The sequence below is a fragment of the Dermacentor andersoni genome, chromosome 2 (assembly GCF_023375885.2).
Source record: "Dermacentor andersoni chromosome 2, qqDerAnde1_hic_scaffold, whole genome shotgun sequence".
NCBI classification, from domain to species: domain Eukaryota; kingdom Metazoa; phylum Arthropoda; class Arachnida; order Ixodida; family Ixodidae; genus Dermacentor; species Dermacentor andersoni.
Window position 1 is genome coordinate 59,247,736 of NC_092815.1, and position 19,130 is coordinate 59,266,865.

The 19,130-nt window shown below is 47.8% G+C and overlaps 1 protein-coding gene across 2 annotated transcripts in view; it reads right to left on the reverse strand.

The window, feature by feature from the left end:
- The window catches only part of LOC126542246 (A disintegrin and metalloproteinase with thrombospondin motifs 7-like), a 152,502-nt gene extending 135,892 nt beyond the window's left edge, over positions 1-16,610 (reverse strand). The window contains exon 1 of one of the 2 annotated variants that reach the window (XM_050189218.3): positions 15,907-16,610. In XM_050189218.3, coding sequence (XP_050045175.2) covers positions 15,907-16,503 — 597 coding nt within the window. In that variant the 5' untranslated portion in view covers positions 16,504-16,610. The remainder of the gene's footprint in view (positions 1-15,906) is intronic. The other variant, XM_050189220.3, reaches the window with a different exon arrangement.
- Between the last annotated feature and the right edge of the window lie 2,520 nt (positions 16,611-19,130).

A 19,130-nucleotide genomic window follows, 5' to 3' on the forward strand; every position in this document is an offset into this window, starting at 1 on the left:
TTAAACGGCCGCATCAGGTCAGTCATTTTGAACGATACTCGTTCTCCTGCACCGTGTGCCTGACTTCCATTACGAGCGCGTTCCATTTCTACCTCGAGACGCTTCATTTCCAAAGCGTGTTGACGGTCGCGCTCTTCTTTTTCTTTCTCTTTTTGTTCTTTTCGTTCGCGCTCATCTTTCTCTTTCTGTTCTTTAAGTTCACGCTCCTGTCTCTCTTTCTGTTCTTTAAGTTCGCGCTCCTGTCTTTTTGCCGTCTCCCTCTCCTCAATGGTCTCAAGGCATTCCGACAGCTCGTCATCCTCAGCTTCTAACTCAAGAATAGCCCTTAGCAGTTATGGTTTTCTGAGTTTGTCTGAGACATCCAGACCCAACTCTCTTGCAAGCTCCAGCAATTTCGGTTTGCGCAACGACTTCAAATCCATGGCTGCTCTGAATGCTGCTTTCTCTACTGCCTACTATTGTCTTGCCGCAAACTAACCCGGCAGCAACGACAACCACAATTACCAGCTCTGTTTCTGACACTAACAAAAGCCTGGCAAAACTCAGAAGAAGAAAGTCCCGCACTCACCAAACCTCGCAGCCAAGAATTCAGCGCAGTCGTTCCGCTGCAGGCAACCAGTCATCACACAGGGCTCGTTGCACTGCTCCCGGATGGTCGTTGAGCTGCTCAGCATACAGTCAACCGCATCTCTTCACTGCTGGCCTCCGTTGTCGCGATCTCACCGCTGGCAACCAGCTGTAAGAATCGCACCGCTGGCACGAGTTGTTGCAAACTCAGCGCTGACGCCCGTTGTTGCAAATGGGTCGCAAGCCCCAAGGGTAGCGTTGGCCTGGCGGCCTGGGGCACTGGAAGCATCCGAAGGTCTCGTCAAAGCATGAGTCGACTGGTAACAGAACAACCGGTTTATTCTAACATCGCAAAAGAGCGGGCGGTCAGGTCGACCGAAGTGAGAGACGGGAGAGCACGTAACTCGACAGAAGAAATCGGAGCCTCCCTCGGCGTCCGGGGGGGGCAGCTGCTCTTATACTTTCGCAGTTGAGGGCAAGAAGGAAGGCCTCGTGACGAGACCACGTGACGGCGGGTACGGACAGACTGAGAGACACGTTGAGACGAGTGTAGTGACGCATCGCCAAGCTGGCGCCTGTCAGACCTCCTCGCTTCACACTTGGGGAGCTCCTCTCCCCGGCTGCCGCGCTTTGACAAGCGTGGGCACACACACACACACGCACACACGAAGACACGTGGCACTGAAACACGCCTGGACGCGCTTGGCGGGGAGACTGCGGGAGCTCCGAACGGGCCAAAATGTCCGCCGCTTTGAACGAAGCTACGGCGTCCGTTGCATCCGCGCCGGCTATACCGCGCGTTGTAGGCGAAACGTAACACTCGGCAGTACGTTTGTCCACCTGAGCAGGAATTGTGACGTTTGAGAGCGATCACTGTGCCATATGGCGTGTATAATTAACTGAACTTAAACTATTCTTCATCAGTAGTGACTTCATCAGTGTGCAAATTGTTGCACAAATATTACGCTTTCTCGGCTATACACCTCCCCCACCTCTCCGCGTTCGACACGTACGGTTAAGAAACAGCGTGAAGAAACTCGGGCAGCAAGACAGAAGGATATCCTACTCATTATCCATAGGGAGCCCCAACCATCCACGAGTGCAGTAGTGGTAATAGTTGGTTGGTTATTTAAATAATTAGATAGATAAATATAGGAAAACGAAGGGAAGAAAAAATTGCTGCTGACCGCAGTAACTGTCTAGCGCAGTCTGCTGACACCTGAACCACGGTCAAACTACGAGTGCTCAAACAGCGCTCTCAAACTATCCAAATCTCTACTGTCGCAGAAACGAGACGAGACAGCTGCGTTCGATGCGAATGAAATCAAGATTCTTCTTTTTCTTTTTTGCTTTTCTTTAGCGCGCGCGCCTCTGGAGCCCGCCGTCTTCTTTATCTTCTTGTCCGCTCCCATGAGTTTCAACATCTACAGATCTTGTAAAGTGCCCAAAGTCTTCTGCCTCTACGCTTGCAGAGGGTCCTGGGTTGTGTGCACGGAGAAAGTGCTTACAAGTGCCGAGCCGCTACACTATATGCGTCACTCCAATAAGGTGTTCCGCGTAACCACATTGTGGAAGGATCAATGATATCAAACTGCCAATTCAAGATGTTCAACCAGACTGTGGTTTCGGGCCGCAAAACACCGTCCACCAGCTGCCTTTCAGCACCGCAACTTGGGCAAAAAACACGGTGCGTGAAGGTCTCGCGTCACAGCTGCACTTGACGCACGTGTAGTCCTTCCTGTCGGCCATCCCACTGAGAAATGCAGGAGCGTTGGTAAGTAAACGAGACGCCGTACTATACAAACGGCACACGGTCTGTACAGGTCCTGATAGCCCTGGCGGAAGACGTAGCGCTGGGTCAGCTATGTCTAAGAAAAGACAGTTTAACGAGAGAAAAGACAGAAGGAGGACGCCTTATTTGTCCGCGGCTAAGTCATGATACGACAAAGGGTTGGAGGGGAACCAATAACTTCCTCGAGTAAATAGCGCGGCTGCCGCAGGGAAAGGACGGGCCTGCAAATCCAGCTTCGTCTCGCCGGACACGGTCAAGCAGTCGTTCCAAGAGGGGAGCTCGAGCGATCGCTCGTGATTGAAAAAGTTGGGGACAATAGACAAGGGGCGCAGCGGAACAATAAGGAAGCGTTGATTAGCGCCGCTAATGCAGCGCGCAGAAAGAACAGATTGCAAGGACGACAGCAAGCAGAAGACGGCGACTACAAATGGAACGCGCCTGAGGAAGAGCCAAGCCAATCCCAATTTCCTTCTATTTCTTATTCCTTTACCTCGCACTGTCTGGTATTTCCGGCATGCGCAAGCACAAGCAAAGGGTTCTGCGACAGCCTTATGGCTCTGCAATAACATTACTGGTGATTGGTTTTCTGGAATTCCGCTCGCTCGGGCTGTCGACTCACAGAAACAGCAAGCGTGCTATAGGGAATCGCACAGAAAGTACGTATACTTCAGAGCACAGATGAAATAAACGATATTTCCAGCTCGTTGCACTTCAGCTTGAACTTCGCCATCACTGCAACTCCAACCTTATCACTTTAGTATTGAAAAAGAAATGTCTTGTCGCCAGGCTCTGTACACGAAGAGAAATGGGAAATCTCGAAGAACTTTTTTTTTTTTTTTTTGGTATGAAGGTGTTTGAGAGGTCGGAATGAGAGCGGCGTGTTCGGCATTGCCCTATCAACCAGGTGCATCACCATGCGAAGCCAATTTACAACGAAGCCAAGGAAAACACACGGGGGAAAAAATTTATTGAAATGTCGCATGAATTCCAAACAAAATTAACCTAATTCTCGATGATTGCTTCACGTTACCAACTTGTGGAGGTGGTTGGTGTGCTTTCACGGGCGCCGAGTTGTATTTTCTGACACCTTCATATCATTTCCCTTTTGTTTTAGCATATGAAGCTTACAGCAAATTTAACCCTCGTTCATAATGAAACCAACCCACATTTCAATTTAAAAATATATATATTTATATATGCAGATCCAACGCAGATGTTGGATTCTACGAGATGCGGAGCTTGCGTGAAGGGGCTAATTAAGTGCTACACGTAATTAACTGCGATGTTTACAACTGCGTCTGTTTTCACCCTATGCAAAGAGTAACCTCGTGCGATACTCGTGCACTAATGCGTACGCAAGCCATGCCGGAATGCAAACACCAAATCAGCAGGATGCACAGTGCAAGACGACGACTCCGCGATGTCACCAGCATGAAAGCGATACGAGACGCTTGTGGAAAGGAGAACGGTGATGAGATGGCCTATGCATGGAGAAGTACGACACCTATCTTAATACATTTAAGGATTCTATACACCTTGCGTTACAGAGGCACATACCTATTATGGAAGAGTGATCAAGTATGGACACTGGCTGCGACATATCCAATGGCCCAAGATTGCATGGGCGAGCCCAAATATATTAAGACAATCAAAGAAGCCGTATATTCACGCGCTATTCCTTAACATGCTTTAGGCGACCTCACGCGTGCAGGTTTGACGTCGCGATTTATTATTTTATTACGCAGAACAAAGGTGCGCTCACTGGCGCTACTTTGTCGGTCAAAATTCTGTGCTGTATATAAGCCAGGTGTCGCGTACCCAATGGTCCGGTTAGCCCCAATATATGAAATTCAAGAAAAACGACGACGCCGTCGAATACCACGCGCTATTCCATTAACAAGTCTGCGCGCGTCAGAGATACCTATGAGCTGACGTTGTCTGTACACGTTTCATTTCGTAATTTATCGTCCGATTACGCATAACAAGGGTGCGCTCGGTCGCACTACTTCGGAGGTCAATGTCAGGTGCTATATGTGAGTCGGTTGGCTGCAGGCTGACGCAACCGACGACTCCAACATCTAGGTGAGGTGGGCAAATAAAACTTTGCTATAAAAAGTTGTTTCCCGCTAGCTTTCTTGGTTTTGTTGTCAACACACACACACACACTATATATATATATATATATATATATATATATATATATATATATATTACAGTGGTGCTGTTAGAACTTCGCTGGGTTCCTCTTTACATCCGCAGCTTCGCCGACCTGAGAGAGAGAGCTCAGAGTGAAAGCAGTGTATCAAAATAGCATCGCGCAGCATAGCGACGCGGCGAGGGTGGGTGGAGCCTAGCGGGGGAGAAGAGCGGCCCGAATGCGTGCTTTCTCCTGCGGCGCGCGATGCAGGGGGGTCAGGCGAGGGATGAGGGGCGTTCTTCTCCGGCGGCTGCTAGGGTGTATCGATGTCCTCCTTGCCCGCCGCTCCGTACAGAGTGGAGACAACCGCGGCGTCAACTACGGCGTTGGCCACGCGAATCGCGGACGCCTTTGGCGGACGCCGTAGGAACGCGTTGCCAGCGCTAGTGTGTTTTGGGTGCGGTTTGGCATTACTTTACTGGCCTTCTCCCAGCTTCACTGGTCTCTGGTGTTTGAGATAGCAGAGCCACGCATTATTTTTTATACTCTGCTTTCACTCTCTCTCAGCTCTCTCTACCCCAGCTCAGCGAAGCTGCGGACGCAAAGTGAAAATCAACGATGTTCTAACAGCTCCACTGTAAAATTTGGGAGGACGCTTAAGCTTCGCCTTTAAGAGTGGAACGCGAAGGATTCAAAGAATGTTTCTCTAGCTTCCAGGCAACTGCAGCTTATGCAACCGTAATGTTTTCCTGGAAACGCTGGCGACGAACGCTATGCGTGAAGGCGAGCTTCCTGGTTCTCTTAAATGCGTAAGCATTTCCATGGTTATCCAACGAGAACACTGTCCGTCCGTCCCTCTTTCGCGTAAGACGATCGCTTTCAAGACAGAGCCAGCATAGAGAAAGTTGAAATTTCTTTCTCTATGGAGCCAGTGGCTGTGGGAGACGACGACGACGATCGCGCGAGCAGTGGTACGAGAGCGTCTCTGTGACCACGTGACGTGTACAATCAGGCATGAACCAGAATGCGGAGCAGCCGTGGCTTCGGATCGGAAAGTCATCAGCGCACCTGGCGCCGCTACCTGCAGTAGTTTGCTTGCCTCATCAGTTCACGACGACGCTTCGTCGTGCTCCCTCACGGGTTGCAGAATCAAGCGCCTTTCCTTTCTATCTCTCAGTTCACGTTGCGCCGCCTTCTGCAGCAGCTAGTGTCGCCGCTGCGCTGTCGCACTTACCGTATAATGGCGTCAAGACGACCGCAGCCGCTTAGTGCAAGAAAAACGGAAACGCAGGAATGCAGAGTATCATCCTGAATACAGGTTACGCCAGAAACAAATGAACGACGCTACGCAGGGCGGGGAACTATAGCAACACGCTGCGGAGCGCAACAAACAGGAGAAAAGACGCAGTGCCGGCGCCACTCGATACCGACATTCCAGGGAGAGCTGCGTACATTTCCTTCATTTCCTACATCTCCCTCGTCATTTCACCCCACGTCCACATCCACTGCGGGCTCTACTATAACACGAGCGAACATTGCTTGCTTCTTCTATATCGTCTCGTGCAAGTCGCCCTTAACAGTTCGGTTTTGAGGCCCCGCTTCTCCGTTTCACAATTCTTTCACGGTCGTTCTCGCAATTATACCAAACACACCAGAACACGACCACTCAACACCACGTCTTTACTACGAAATGCTTACGCATCGTTCAGATAACTCCCTGAGGAGATTCTACGTGCATTTGGTTTATTAAGTTTCGCACTTAAGCGTTTCGGCATGTAGACTAAACTAAATGAAATTCCGTTTTTTTTCCTTGCGAAAATCATTATCTCATTTGAGGCGCGCCGAGGTGCCAAACTGAGGACTAATTTTGACCCCGTGCTGTTCTTTACTGGGCACATACATTTAATTACACGGGCTTTTTTTTTTTTTTCATTTCGCCCTCATTGAAATGCGACCGCTGCAGTGGGTGCAGAACCCGGGACCTCGAGCTCAACAGCACGATGCCATAGCGACAAGACCACCGCGGTGGGTTGCACGATATTTACCACACAGTGCAGAACATTCGTTGGTATTCACGGCCCACGTATTTTCTGCCGCCTGGCCATTCATTTCACCCCTCGCGACCACGCATTCTACGCGTTAGAACAACGTTGCACGCATTTCGTGATGAACGACGCGGAATACGCGTAGCGAGCGTGTCTGCTAACAGCTTCGCGTCATCTTGGAGATTTCAAGCACAAGTCGCAGGTTAAAGCGCCGTAACAGGTGCTTTCGATGTGAGCAGTTGTTCTAATAATGCAGTGTGCTGCGTTTCAGCCGGCAGAGTGGCACCAGGCGGACACGCAGGGTCACGCAAGATGAGTTATAAGAGAGGGGCAGCTTGACGCTGCGGCGGTTGCTGCACTGATGATGGCGACAGGTCAAGCTAGCGGTATCACTGGTGCTGGTCGGCAATTCAACGGCCTCATTCAGGAAGGGCAAAAACACTAGCTTGCAGATAAATTCTTAGCAAGAACAAGTTTCTTGATGGTATGCAATGTCACGATAACATAAACCGTTATACCTATTTGCTGCAACCAAATTCTTCCTGCGATGATTGTGCAGAACGTTGCCCGCGGGAAATTGAGCTCTCATTCTTGTTCTCCGGCATCATTGTTTACGTTTTGTGAACTTACAATTTCAGCGCCGTTCGTTTAAAATAAGATTATGCAGATCCCACGGACTGTGGGAATCGATGTAAGCGAAGCTTTCTGTGCTGTTTGCTTTGATTGACGATAATTAGCAGTGATGTTGACGGCGAATGTTCAATTTCTTCAACGTTTTGTGCGAAAGAGGAGTGGTGAGTTGATGTTATACGTTACCTTGCGTGCACCACTGCTGTTCGTCTGCGTAGTACACAGAACACAAAGGGAAAGGTGTTTGCTGGAGGCGTTGTTGTGCGCCACATTGCATAACCTCTGAGAGGATTGAGCATTGTCATTGCTTCACATGACACATCGCATCGTGGCAGAAGCATTAAACTTGAATTGGATTATGGGCTTGTACGTGGCAAAACCACAATCGGTTTATGAAGCAGGCCGTAGTGGCACACTCCGGATCAATTTTGGCACCGTGTTATTTAGCGTGTCCCTAAATCAAATTGTGTGCGCGTTTATTTCGCCCCCGTCGAAATGCCGCTGCCTCGGTCAAATCCGCGACCTCGAGCAATGCCATAGCCGCAAAGCTACCGCGGCGGGCACAGAAGCGTTGATTTGACGTGCGACCACTTCCGCTGTGCCGCCTAGACCCTGCGGTGCGCTTTAATTAATGCGGCTCTGCTTCTGCACGCCCTGCGCAGTTTGTGCTCTTGACATATTTGCGTGTTTATTTTTCAGAAATAGCAGAAACGCACCGTACCGTACCTTGGAAGTTTATCGAGCGTTTCCCTGCCTTGACACGTCACCTTTTCCCTATCGCTTCCACTCCCCCCCCCCCTCCCCTTGTATTTGTATGGGAACTGTGAGCGAAGAGTGACAAGGCTGTTATTCACTTGCCTCGCGACTGCGTCGGTTCTATTCGGTTCCATCCATTCCCTGCCCCATCTCCCCCCTCTCTTCCATTCTATCTAGCTTCCCTCTGGACTTGCCCGTTGGTAGAAAGGTAAGCGCTTGCGGGGGTTATGGATAATTACAGCTGTCAATAAGCTAATGTGGCGACGACCCGGGAGCTCCAGAGGGCATTGTGCGCATGCGACGTGATGCAGTCCAAACGAGTTCCTCTCGTCTCTTTCCTTCTCTGCACGCTCGTTTCATGTATATACACGCTCTGAACCACCCCCCGACGCGGTGTGCCGGGCAGCAGCAGCCACACCAGCCACCGCAGCAGCAGTACAAAAATCGAAGGGAAAGGCAAAGAAACCTTCGCTTTAAAAAAAAGTGTTTTCATGCAGACTACCGTTCCCACGCTCTAGACCAAATATTTCACATGGATTATCGGGGATTGGAGACAAACCTTTTGAATCTGTATCGAACCAATTTGAACCAGAACAGACGACAGAGGTCGATCCTCGGCTCTATCGAGGAACGATTCTGGTCTATCGTCGCTCACTCTGCCCTATCGTTTGCTTCTGCATTAAGCAATGAAATTGGAGGCCCCCGCTGAAGTAACCTGAGAACATGCGCACCTGTTTGGCAAGACCCGCTTAAAATCATTTTTTTTTATGGTGTTTCAAGGAGCCGAGTGGGCCGCGCCGCTCCTACTAAAACATACCTCAAACGGCAGCTGGAAAAGGCTGTTTGTATTTCAGTTTCAGCGTAACAGAATCGTGTTTTCTCGCATATTAAAATTACAATCCGACTCTATCATGTCTGTAGGTTGTGTGTAAGTCGTACTTAACGGATTTTCTGACGCATTTTACTTTGAAAAAAAAAATAAAACTTTAATTAGTTCAGTAACGCCTATGAGCCACGCGGAGGGCCTGCGTGGACGCCGGCGCCGACGCCGGACTTTCTGCGACAGCATCCGTCGTTTAGATACGCAATGACGTAGAGCATCTAGCTACGGCGGCCTGCTGAGGCGCCCAATCCATCGTCGCGCGTTCGTACCGCAAGCGACGCTAGGAAGCCGAGACATGATATTCGTCAGATAAGATATAAGAGACGCGCAAAGACGGTCAACCAGCTGAGGTAAAGAAACCAAACGAGGCTAGAAACATCACGTGGGCGGTGCTTCCAGCTCTGTTTGGGCGACCAGCAGTTTCTGTATCAGAGACAAAGGTCGCATTTTCGTCGACTTTCGTCACAACAAGGGATGATGTTTTAAAACCGCATATAATTGTTTTTGCCTCCTGCCGAGTTCTCCTCCAATACTGTGTGTCCTCCAATACTTTAGTGAAACATTGGCGTTAAAATCGGAAAACTAAAAGGTTAATTAACGATTTTTTTTTCATTACGAAGATAAATGACGGCTACACGACCATCAAGTGTGCGCTGTGCTGAAATAACAAATGGCAAAAAAGTCATTACAGTGGTTAAATCCTATATTAAAAAACCTGTTTCCCTTAAAATAAGATCGCAAGTTTTTGGATACTGTAAGTTTGTAAACTAAGTGAAGTGGTAACACAAAGTGCTTGAGTATGATTGTGAAGAGGAAGAGGCGCTTGCAAAAAAAGAAAAAGAAGGAAAGAGGAAAGTGAACGAATTCGTTGACGGTTCGCTTCCTCTTCGTTGCTCGCCGCTTTGAATCTTCGCCGAGATTACTAACTAAGGAGTACTTCAGAGATCTATTCTAGGCCCTTTGCTTTTTTTCTATTATTTTTCAATGACTTGCCCCTAACACTTCGCCACACTAACTGCTTACTATACGCGGATGATACAACTATGTATTCACCTCACAATAACATCACGGTATTACAAGAAAACGTCAATGCTGATTTAAATAATCTCAGCGTTTGGCGCAAGAATAACTATCTGCGCATGAACCCGTCAAAAACTACGTTTGTAATATTTCATTTAAAATTATGAAAAGTGGCTTCCGTGGTGCTCACGATAGGACTAGAAGTAATACCGGCTACTAATAGCACCAAGTCTTTAGGTGTTACTTTTGACGAGCATTTAAAATATAATATTTACGTTCATTCACTAATACAGAAAGTTTCTTTTGGCATTCATGTAATCATTAAATCCCGTAACTATTTCCAGGGACTCATTATTCTTTCACTATATTACTCCTACATCCATAGCCATCTCTCTTATTGTATATCGTATTGGGGTAACACTTATTACTGTCACCTAGACGCCCTTCAAAGCCTCCGCTCAAGCGCTCCGACTAATGACTTTTAATATTTTTACGCACTCAAACTCTGTACCAACGCCTGAATATTCTGCCACTCACAGAATTGTTGAAACAAAGGCTATCACTATTTATCTTCAAGCTTAAACGTTATGACACGTTAACCTCGGCTTTTTCAAATTATTTCTTCAAATATACTAACATTACCAGTTTTTCGGCAAACGGTAATTTATTACTTCCCCGCGTTCGAACAAACTACGGAAAATTAACTGCTGTCTTCTCTGGGACATCAATTTGGAATTCTATACCATACGAAGTTAAATCACCATCGCCGGTACATGTGTTTCTATACCTCCACAAGAAATATCTATTAGACAAGTTATATGAAGAATTGCACTAATTATTAATTCTGACATTCTTGTTTTATTTATATTACCTGTTGCTTCCGTATAAATGTGTAAATCGTGTAAAATGTATGTGTTTTTGTTTTTGGAAGCATCAATTTTGCATCAATTGCAGCACCGCTTTGTACAGTGATCTTGTTCTTCGGTTTTTGAATTCGTTATTTTAAATAATTTCATGGTCAGCGCTATTGTTCAGCTGAGTATGTTCTCCAGCTTACACTAATTGTTGTATATTGTCATAAAATTATATATCATGTTTTCATTTCACTCGTTTGCTCTTACTTTTGTAGTATTGCGTTTCCCCTAGCTTTTCTGTTAATATGTATTGCTCACGTATCCCTTTTATAGCATGCTGCAATCTATACTTGATATGTATAGTATAAAGTGGTCCCCTTGACAGTTTCATAACTATGGGACCACCGAATGCAATAACATCACTAATGCTGTTATCATGTACACAAGAAAATGTGAATAAACTTGAATAAACTTACACTTGAAATCTTTCATAACTTTTTTTATTCAAATGTATCCGAGGGTATAAATTGCTTTTCTCAGGGAAGCGCTTGCTAGCAGAGTATATCCTAAATGAACTTTAGCAGCGTTGAAACTGAGGGCGACACCAGCGTATTTTGGTGGCGTCACGCTTTGTAAGTACCGCTTCGGCTCGTTCCCCGTTAACTAATGCAGGTTTCAGTGCGCGCGGGCGCTCTCAAGCGTTGCGCTGTGGCTTTGCACAACGCCAAACCCGTCTGCGGGCTGGCTACTACGTTTGCCCTTTCAAATTCCCCGACTTTTCCAGCTATTCCCTCACAGTTTCTATAGAAATTCCTCGGAATTTTACGACACTATGGGTACGGGTGCAAGAGAAAATAAAACAAACTTTGGTTTGGAACTCGCCAATTACTATGCCAGCCCATAACTTCCCAACACTATTACCAGTAAGCTGTAAGTCAGCAGAAATGCTCAATCAGATCTGACTGAATCATGCGTTATTCCAAACACTTCGCCAGGCTCGCGAAACCACGAAAAGTAACCATGATTTGCATGTTACGTAAGTTCAGTTCGAAACTTCGCTTCCTTCTGGCACAGTATAACTAGCTTCGCCATATACCGCCGTGCAGGTTCCAATTTACTTGATTCAAAGCGACCGCCGGGTGAAATTCTCCTGCGGTTATTGCTTTTCCTTAATTTTCCAGAACTCACTAATTACCTGGAAATTTCAGACTTTCCAGGTTTTCCCTGATTCTAGGCACCCTGGTCTACTACTAGAGATGTGTGGTGCGCATTGTTCTTAGTTCTTTGTTCTAACTTCAGAACAGCGGCATGCTTTTTCGAGTCCTTTATTCCGGCATGCCAACGAGCAGCCTCAAAACACACTGAAACATTAACGTAGCGCGCGCCCATTTAAACATGTGGCACACGGTTACACATGCGCATTGGTTATCACTCGTTTATCACCGCCACTCGATAACCACAACACGCGTAGCATATCTCGAAGTGAACACAACATCCTTCAACAGCAAGCATAGTCTGTGCAAACCTCTTTCAAGCAACGTGTTCCTAGAAAGCCGGACGCCTGACAGGGAGGCTGCTTGCACCCGTCTTACCTGTGGGGATCGAACCATGCACCTGCTGCAGCTGGGCGGCCAGCCCAAGCCCAGTGCATGCCAGGCGTGTCACTATAGGTTGCCCTCTCCAGGTATCATTAAACGTTTTCTGTCTGTGTTCTCAAATCAAAACTGCGCGTTGGAGTTGTGTCGCTTCATCATTTCTGAATTAATAGTGAAACGTCACGGTATCTCACCGCTTCAAGTGGGAGAAGCGGCGAGATAGATGCGAAGCTGACCTCGTATATATCTACATATACACTAGCAGCTAATAATAAGGGAGAACATTGCACAATCCGGCGACGTCCACGTTTACGCGCACGTTGCCCCATGTATGCGTTCTTGACAACATGCTTATATGTTGTTCTACTCTTATCGTCTTATCGTCAGCAAGTTAGCCGTGCGGCCGTAACCACGCGAAGATTAGCAAATTCAGCTCTTACTGGCGCGTTCTAGATGATAAACCGTTCTGGCCACTTCCTCCACACATGATTCAGGAAACCGTGTTTCTCTTAATCCCGCGCAATCGGTGACAGAAAAACATGGATGTGAGACAATACCACAACAACTACAGATACATTTGTCGAAGTGATAATCGCACTTTATGTGTTTTGTAATTATGTCCACTCACACTTGAACCTCTGCGTAAAGGTGCCGGAACCGTTGTCGCTTAATTTCGATGTGAACTTTCGAACTAAATCAATGCCGGCGCCAGTTAACTCAAGGAACAAACGTGTTGCTCGCTCTTTCGACTGTCGGTGTCCCAGACGGCGATTTTTCAACCTCCCGCCTTTGTGCGCGCTTGCACGCCGAACAAGCGTGCTCGAGTAGCGAGCCACCCGTTCAGGAGAGTCCAGCGCTCGACGTCTACAGTATACAGTAGTCGGTTCTAGTCCTTGTTTTACAACACATGCCCCGGCCAACCTGTACCGACCCTCAACTTACACTCTCTCTTTTCTCGAAAGCTCATGAAGACAAGGAGAACGCGTCCACACCTATAATACTACTACTACTACTACTACTACTACTACTACTACTACTACTACTAATAATAATAATAATAATAATAATAATAATAATAATAATAATATGACCGAATCCCGAAATCTGTAGTAGTACGCCTGCCCTATAAGCGCTCTATTTTCCGGGTGACGCCGCCTGGTATCCAAGGGCAGGCAGTCTGGCCGCACTTAGATAAAATAGTGCGCACGGGTGCAGGGTAAGAGGCGACGGCAGTCCTTAAAATAGACAGGTCTCGAAGCCTGTGTGCGTCTAGCATTAAGCTGAAACAGAGTGGAATCTGGGCTTAGCTGCGCCACGAAATGTGTCGAGTGCATCTCTTCTAACCTTACCAGCGCGTTAAATAAATAAATAAATAAATAAATAAATTAGATAGATAGATAGACAGATAGATAGATAGATAGATAGATAGATAGATAGATAGATAGATAGATAGATAGATAGATAGATAGATAGATAGAGAAAGAAAGAGACAACAGAACATATACACTGCGGTCTACTAGTAAAAGGAACGCACAAGTCTAGCACGTGCGAATTTTCCCCTTCCATGATGACAACTGTACGGCTTCGCAGCTGATCACTTGTGGATGAAGGCGCCCCAGTGCAGTGCATCGGAATAGCTCCAGTCGGTACTTGCACTTTTAGAGGGCCAGCAACGCGACAGGCGCTCACAGTGGGGTGTTCCCTTTAACAGTACGTTGTGGTGTCCCCTCTCCTCTACTGGCCGATGTTCAGGTGCCAGCTCTCATGCTGACAGTTACGGTGCGGGGCACAGCGAAACTACTCCTCCTCCTCCTCCTCCTACTACTACTACTACTACTACTACTACTACTACTACTAATAATAATAATAATAATAATAATAACAATAATAATAATGAGGCACACGGGTAAGTTCATTCACTTCAGCTGGCAAATGAAACGCGGACACGAAAATGAAGTTACAAGTGTGGAGGACATTTGACAAATGAAGAAACGCATGGGTCATCAAGCTATTAGCTAGAAAAGTGCGGCTTTCCAAGAGTGGAAAAAAGAAAATTAATGAAATGTATTATGGTTATGGTCCGAAGGTGCTGTTTAATTAAAGACAAAGGGAGAAAACTGAATACCACAGCATACTATATACAGCAGTTGGAAATATATCGAGCAGTAAAACATACATACACAAGTCTACGGAGGTGATGGCGATGTCTGCCGGATAAAAAGTAGCTAAAAGTAATGTTCTACTTGTCCGGCAAGTACAAAACTTTAACAAATGGTTCGCAGAGGATTGCTAAAGGTGTTTATTCACAGCGCACGTCCTCGTGGCGATTGAAATTACACTGTCATAAGTTCACTAAGCGAAGTCACCTGGACTACACCGACAGTGCCTTAGAGCGGAAGTCTGGAGGCCGTACTAAGCATGAGTAGTTATGGCATCACATTCTCGCTAAGTAATAGTTCGGACGGACTTTGAGCATGAAATAACATGGCTAACGCGCGCACACATGTGTCCGAAACAGGTCAAATGCGTAAAATAAACGCCGTCGCTCAAGCGTTCAAGCAAAAAGAAAGAAGCGTTTGTGGCCCAATTTAAATATCGCACGTACTCCAAAGCCAAGAAACAACCGCGTGCGTCGGTACTACATGTACTCGAGCGTAAGGTAACGGCAATTTCAGCTACCAAATAGTAACGCCGAGACCGCGAATATTCACCCAAAATATATGGAAAACCCATCAAGGAAAGCTGGAGAGTATCGCGATGCGGCAAATAACGACCAGCCAGCTTAAGGAAGCAGAAATATTTACTGTGCTACATGCTGGCCGTAAAGCAATGTAGCTTCCTCGGGGAATAGTAATTTATTAAATATAGTACTTTTACAAGGAAGAGTGAAGTGGCACTGCTGGCCGAAATCACTTGTGCTACCGAGTGCACTTCTGTCATATACAGAAAGAGATCTAGCAAACGCGCAACTTTATTGCATCAGCTTAAAATATGAATGTCGTCGAGCCAACATTAAATTATTCAGTGTGGTGTATCAGTATTTCAATTATGTGACCTAGCCAGTGATAATGGACTGGCTGAGCAGGAATCTTTTTGTGTCAGCGGCCAAGAGAAGTTAGGTTACTAGGGTTTGCAAGCACGAGGTGGTTTGTTAAATAACGAAACTAAAACAGTCAATCAACCTAAGGCTCGACACAAATGCACGAGCATCCACTGTACGAGATTGGTGACAAAACAGTCACATCGACCGTCAACTGCGCTACTGTCAAACGTTCACTTCCAGAGCTTTCACGCTCCAGCAGTCGCGCTCGGGTTGTCCGAGCGGTAATCCAGGATTTAGCGCGATGACTCCAAGTAAGGATAGGAGGAATGTCGCGCAACACATTTTATTTAGCGCAGTCGGCAGCTTCAAAGACAGCCCGCCCCACGCCGCCTTTGCCTCGCGCGACAAATACGTCCGCTGACACCAGAGCCGTCAACGCAGACGACGCGGTCGTTTTCGTCTGCTCGGCGGCGACCGAGAGTCGCCGAGCGTGCGCCGGCGAGAGTGAGGCACCGACTGCGGATCCGGCGCAAACTCAAACAGGCGCACGTGCGCCGCACGCACGCAATCGCTGCTGCACTCACCTCGAACGGGTTGCCGGCTGCTTCCCCGAAAGGAAAGCGTCGCGGCTTGTGGGAAAACCGCGAGCAGGAGGAGCAGTAAAAGCGGCAGCAGGCATGGGCCGCCGCCACACGCGGCCCGACATCCCAGCAGCGACAGCATCGGGAGACGACGCGGAGCCGGCCCAACGGTGCGCGACTGAACGGGCGCCGGCGGCCGCCGGCGGGACGAGCCGACGCCGGCCGGGAGAGGGTCACGTCGCGCGGACAGAGCCCGGCCAACCCAACCCGGCGGTGGGAGGGGCCGCGCAGCCGACGCAAGCCAGCCGCGCGCCTCGCGTACCAACAATGGCGGTCCGTGACGTCACAAATCCGCCGCCACCGAGACACCTGTCGGAGGAGGCGGCGGCCGAGCGGGCGCCCGCCCGTGGCGCCGCCGTCAATCAAGCGGCGCGAGGGGTAAACAGTTTCGGTTTCAGGCGCCGCCGGCCGTCTGCGCGGAGCCATGGCGGTCGCCATGCCGCCGCTGCTGCTCCAGACATTCATTACGACGAGCGTGGGGGGCGAGAGAAGCAATTTCCTGCGCCCTGAGCGCGCTCCCGCTGGGCCAAGTTCACTCATCCGCTCAACTGCTCGCCAAAATAAACGCGGTCCGGTCCAGACGGGGCCTCGGCGGCGGCAGAGCCGCGGACCGACGACGCCTGGCCCATTCCGCGGCGGCGGCCGTCGCCGCCGTCGGCGAGGGCTGTGCAAACATCGCGGCTATGATGATGACCCAGTCGGGCACCCGCAGGCGCCTACGCGGCCACTCGCGCGGCGGCGTCACGAGTGCGCCGGCCGGCGACGACGCAACGCCGATGATTCTCCCCGCCCCCCTCCCTCAGGGCAATCGCGCGCTTGATTCGGCGCCGCACAGCTCGCACCTCCAGTCACGTCCCGCACATTCTTGGAAAAAGGGCTCCCCCCACTGCCAGAGAAGCTTACGGGCTTACGTCGCCGGTTAACTGCGTGCCCGGACTCGCAGAGCAGAAGCTGCGTCGCTCATTATACGTTCAGGTACCAGCCCTGGCAGGCGATAAAAGTCTGCGGGGTTAACCTAGTTCAAGGCAAGACGCGCGCCACAGCGAGTCAATAGGCGCCAGGGAGGCTGATGAGGGCACTTAACTGGCGCCAATAGAAATCGAAAGCAGAACTAAAAGCCACTGGGTTAAAGGTGAGCTTTCTAAGAAAAGAAAAAGAGCACGACGTTCAACGAAACTGCTAAAACCGGCACGATCCCGCGCTTGCCAACGGGGATATTCCATTTACATTTTTATGATGCTTCAATATCCCCGTTCTTTCCCGAGACCCAATGATGGCACTTGCAGCTTTTCCGCGCACATACAAACACTGTTCAGCCTTTCGATCCTGTGCTGCAAAAAGAATATTAATAAGGCGGGGTTTTCCCTCATGCACACTTCCGCAAGCCCATCTATCTGCAAAGTAGAAAATGGACATTTAAAGGCACATACTTAATAGTGGACCGTATGCAATAATAGTGGGAAACGTTCCCGCAACGCACGTGTTCCATGCATTGGGGGCACTTAAAAGATTCTCTAGTGGCCAAAATTAACCCGGAGCCCCACCATGACGTGCCTCATAATGAAATCATGGTTTTTGGTACTTAAAATGCTAAATTCATTCATGTGTGCAGTACTATACTTCACGTTGAATGTAGTCCTTCCTAGTCTGTCATGACAAGCAAAATAGCCAGCATTAAAAATCACATTGGTAAGACAAATCGGTGTGGTAACAAATCTAAATCACTAATGCATACGTGTGTGTATGAACCGGCATGTTGAAAACATTTGTACACATACTACTTGAATTTGACTGCCAAATGCGTGTGCAAATGTGCTCCTAGCCAAAAGAAATGACAAGCCACTTCAATACATTTTCTACAAAAAACATACAGCCAGCTACTAACCTACACACTAATTTGGTAAAAGTAACCCAGAGGAGCCACAATACCTCCATTCGAAGCAGTAATGAACAAGTTGCAAAGACTCCTCCTATAACTAGCAATGAGGTCAGAAGGGCCTTGCAAGAAGTGAAACGGGGGAAAAGCAGCAGTAGACGATGAAATAACAGTCTATTTAATCAAAAATGGAGGAGACATAATGATTGAAAAACTGGTGGCTCTCTATACAAAGTGTCTATCGACTTCAAGAGTCCCAGAAAACTGGAAGAATGTAAACATTATACTAACCCACGAAAAGGGAGACATTAAAGAATTTAAAAATCATAGGCCCATTAACTTACGATGCGATTATATAAAATATTCACCAAGGTAATTTCCAATAGAATAAGGGCAACACTGGACTTTAGGCAACCAAGGCAAGAGGCTGGCTTCAGAAAGGGATACTCTACAATGGATCACATCCACGTCATTAATCAGGTAATCGAGAAATCTGCAGAGTATAATCAGCCTCTCTATATGGCTTTCATAGATTATGAAAAGGCATTTCATTCAGCAGGGACACCAGCAGTCGTAGAGGCAGTACGTAATCAAGGAGTACAGGCCGCTTACATAAATATCTTGGAAAATATCTGCAGAGATTCCACAGCTACCTTAATTCTACACAAGAAAAGTAGGAAGATACCTACAAAGGGGTCAGACAAGGAGTCACAATCTCTCCAATGATATTCACTGCGTGCTTCGAAGAAGTATTCAAGCTATTAAACTGGGAAGGCTTATGAGCAAGGATCAACGAAGAATATCTCGGCAACCTTCGGTTTGCAGATGACATTGTTCTGTTCAGCAACACTGGAGACGAGTTACAACAAATGATTGAGGACCTTAACACAGAGAGTGTAAGAGTGGCGTTGAAGAGTAAAAGGCAGAAGACAGAGTATCATGAATAGCCAGTCAGCCTCTAGAGTCTCTGAAGGAGTACGTTTACCTAGGTCAATTAATCACAGGGAACCCTAACCATGAGAAGGAAATTCACAGAATAAAAATGGATTGGAGCGCATACAGCAGACATTGTCAGCTCCTGACTGGAAGCTTATCATTATCATTGAAAAGGAAGGTGTACAATCAGTGCACTTTACCGGTGCTGACATATGGGGCAGAAACTTGGAGACAGACAATAAAGTATGAGAACAAGTTAAGGGCCACGCAAAGAGTGATATGCGTATAGCCGTAATTCTAATTGACATTAAGAGAAAGAAATGGAGCTGGGAAGGCAATGTAATACGCAGGTTAG